At 37.4% G+C, this 3,918-nt stretch overlaps 1 protein-coding gene across 1 annotated transcript in view; it reads left to right on the top strand.

Moving 5' to 3' along the window:
* Positions 1 to 301: 301 nt before the first annotated feature.
* LOC111622395 (protein MANBAL-like) overlaps positions 302 to 3,918 on the top strand; it is a 28,497-nt gene continuing 24,880 nt past the window's right edge. The window contains exon 1 of the mRNA XM_023364768.1: positions 302 to 798. Coding sequence (XP_023220536.1) covers positions 586 to 798 — 213 coding nt within the window. The 5' untranslated portion in view covers positions 302 to 585. The remainder of the gene's footprint in view (positions 799 to 3,918) is intronic.

Raw genomic sequence — 3,918 nt, 5'->3', positions numbered from 1 at the left:
GCTTTAATAAAATGAATTCCTTCATAAATGTTAATAAAGTAAAACTATATAATAATTGATTGCTAGTGATATGATTTATTATCGATCTAAATTCTTTTACTTGGCTACAGCACATTTACTATGCTTAAAAATCCCACTTAAAACCAATATAAACATAGGATGATACAGCCAGTGTAGCACAACGATTGACAGCAGCGCCTCTTGCGGCAACCTCCAATATAGGGACAGAAAATAAGCTCGATTTCGACACTATATTTTCTAGCCACTGTACTAGAAACTAAGACAACATCGGCACAATTATTCCAGATATTCCAGGTCCCGACAAGTAAAGAATTTTCGGAGTCCCGCCACAAATAGGCTACGTATTGATTATTGCGTAACGAGTAAAAATCTAATAAGCGGGCTTTAAAATTAATAAATACAAATGTATTCTGACAGTTTACGAGTTAATTATACTTTCTGTTTGCAAAATTTCCTCAACCTTAACACAAAATAAGAAAAAAAGTGAACTTTTAACAAATTTGAGGGATCTTCCGGGTTAAAAATCAGCCGGGATTCCGTTCTTCGGATCGGGAGTAAAGGCCGATGTTGCGTATGCGCCACGGTGTAGAAGAAATTGGCATTACCGCTCGCTCGTGGTCCGGACGTTTGTACGCCGACTGGCGGGTGCGGTGGCGGAGCGTCAAGATGGCCGACGTGGTGGACGAGTTGCTTCGATACGGTCTCTTCTTCGGTGCCATCTTCCAGTTGATCTGCATAGCCGCCGTCGTCTTCATCCCTCCCAAAGAAGACGGAAGGGTAAGAAAGAACCCGCGCTCTTTCTTCGCTGCCGGTTCGACCGATCCTTTCTAAAATTCCGGATGGCGCCATCTAATCGTCGTTTCTAAATTAAGTCGAGAGGGATGAGGATTTCGGATGCCGAATCGCGCTTTTAAATCTTTGGTCGTGTCGAACCGACTGCATTACGATAGAAAGAAAAAATGATTCGTCTCTAGCGTCGCTACTTTGTTAGAAGTCTCCTCTTTTTCTCGCCAGATGGCGACGTAATTTACGTGAAACTGACAGAAGCTGCGGCACAAGTGATAGGAATTTGTTTTTAAATCGAATGAACCAGTTATAATTACGCTGTATCTCATATATGTTCGGAAAATCAAATGGCTTTGCTTCGTGCTTACGAAATAATGTCTTTACGGTATAGGAGCACAAAATGAATGCAGCGCGTATTTAATAAATATATGTGTTTGTGTAAAATTTTTTAATATTTATGCATATTTAAAATTTACTACTGATAACTTTTTTTCTTCTTTTTTACTGAAGCGAGTAAAGAAATCATTTAACTAAAAATATAATATATATGAATACAAAATTTATTAGATTCAATACAGTATACAGTTTCAATATAATTTTAATATATTGTATATACTGTTAGGAATGGTGTGTCTTTTGTCACTTGATGAGTCTTGAGCTGTGTACTTGTAATTTATTTTTTGAGCCGACGTTCTGGAATGAATTGCCACCGAATGATAGAAGTGGAAAATGACTATTCGAGATAGCCAGAAATATTTGTTACTTTTGATTGAAGGGTTTTTGATTTTTGGTACCCGAGTTCAAACGTTTCTTGGTAATGGTAAAGTTAGGTAACTTTTGCAGCAGGTAGCATTGCAGCAGATAACATTGGTCCTCGGAACTGAGTGAAACGTAGAAGTTTTCTGTGCATGGCAAATAATGCATCCTGTCAAATGTCCCTGCAAAGTAGCCGACGAGCACTTTGTGTGTCGCGTCTGTTATTTATAGGTATTCGTGGCCACTTTTTGTATGTGACATGTGTTTAAAAATTTAGTTGCTTTGGTTTGTGTTAGAGAATACGGTATAGGGATCCGTAGCAGATTTTTTTCCTCTGAAGAATGAAAATGTTTTTCTTCCAATGTTTTAGACAAATTGTTGACCAACGAGATTTTTTTGACAGGTGCACTTTTGGGAATAATACGTATAAACTATGCTATAAACAAAAATTGTAGGATTACTTATCGAGTGTGCACCATTCGACAGCACCATTGCTTAAGCTTGTTTTCGTCGCGGAGCGGCGCACCAAATGGCAGGCACGTTTTCTGATAAGTTATTTTTCTGCGAAAAATTCGTTGAACTTTGGAGACATCATTAATAGAAATACTTTTTATGGCCGTTGAATAAAAAATGTTTTTTTCACAAGAAATTTATAAAGTTACAGTACTGTATTAGACTTACAGTACCTAATTTATATGCTGTATAGATGATAGTAAACTCAACTTACCTGCCTAAACTCTCCGTAGCATGTAAGTAGTTCGGCTGCTCGTCCACTATTGGTCCAGATTTGACCAATCCTGTCGTGACACGAGTCAGCGATGACGTTTTACCACAATTTATGAGTCTCTTTTACTGTCTTTATACGAATGCAATTGCAATTTTTTTGCCGCGATATATGAATCTGCATTATATGAACCCGCGTTATAGGGGGGTCGACTGTATGTTTGGACTATTATTGCATTCCCCTAAAGTTGCTGCCAGGTATGTATTGACTAATAACTTTGGTATGAATTTTGTATCAGGCCACGATTATTTATATGCATATTTTTCAAATTTTGACAAATTGACCTTCCCTGACATGTATTCTATCTATGCCAACAAAATTTCCGAAACCCACGTACTTTCAGTTTCTGCCCTATGGAGAAACTGGATGTGGCTACAGTATTGCCAAATACAACTATGTCCCCACTACCGAAGGAAACTTATGGAAACCAAGGGAATGGACTTTACTTCAGCCATCTTTACTGTATTATGGTTGCCTGTCAGTCCGTATATCTCGTGTCTTCAGACAAAACTTCTTATATTTACCTATCTCACTGCACCCTACTTTACGCAGACTTTTATACAATAATAGAGATGCACTTTTGCCCTTGGAAAAGTCAGGTATATATTCGGTTTCGTTAGAAAATACAACTGGAACACACACCTGCTACATAGGGGCTACCACCAGAATGCTGTCCTCTCGATTAGCAGAACACCAGCATTCCATGGCAGTGGGAAGGTGTGACACCGAATTGTCCAAAATGGTCGTACAGCATAGCCACACTTCACTTTGGAACAACTCCATTTTACTTAGGAGCTGTGTTGAAAGGCACCTTCTGTTTATTTGGGGGAGTCTATCTTCACCACTTTATTGAACCTGTACAACTCCCGCACCCTTGAGTTGCATGAAATTTGGGTTAATTTATATAAACGTATAAATAATAATAACTGACCACTTGTCTCCACTTCCACATCTCTATGTGCATGCACATAGATAATATGTCATTTTAAAAATGTTTTAAAAAATTTTATGTTAGGATATGTTTGTATTCTGTTTGATTAATGTTGTTCCAATTCTGTACTTCAAAAGTTTCGTTCTGAAAAAGTGTTCCATTTCAATTGCCTGGTGATATTTATATCAATATTGGAAGCACTAGCAAAGGAATTAAAAAAGCCCTTTAATGCCATTTTCTGTTGACTTATTCTTTTTCTCTCAAGTAAGTGTGTTGTCATGAATTCTATACTACAGTCGAGTCCACATAAATTGTCATAGGTAAAACTAGATACAGTAGAGCGTCGTTTATCCGAAAGCTGGTTATCCGAAACGTCCGTTATCCGAAAGCATTCCAGTCGGCAAATTTAAATTTTCGCTAGTGCTGTGGCGCTGCAATCTTCGGCTATTTCTTGGGCTACTCAAATATTTTACGTTTTTGATACTAAATTAACATCTGAAGTATAATTTTTTATTGTTTTTATATTTTTCAATATATTTATTTTGTTTGTACAAAATAAAAAAATAATTTTTAACGATACAATAGTCTTCGTTAGGCTTAACATCGACGAAAATTCAACGCGAAGCGACACGCAACGGAG

This window comes from Centruroides sculpturatus, unplaced genomic scaffold, assembly GCF_000671375.1.
Source record: "Centruroides sculpturatus isolate CEXI.00-Female unplaced genomic scaffold, Cexi_2.0 scaffold7, whole genome shotgun sequence".
Lineage (NCBI taxonomy): Eukaryota > Metazoa > Arthropoda > Arachnida > Scorpiones > Buthidae > Centruroides > Centruroides sculpturatus.
The sequence above is the reverse complement of the archived record's forward strand: the minus strand, read 5'-3'. Positions and strand labels throughout refer to the sequence as shown.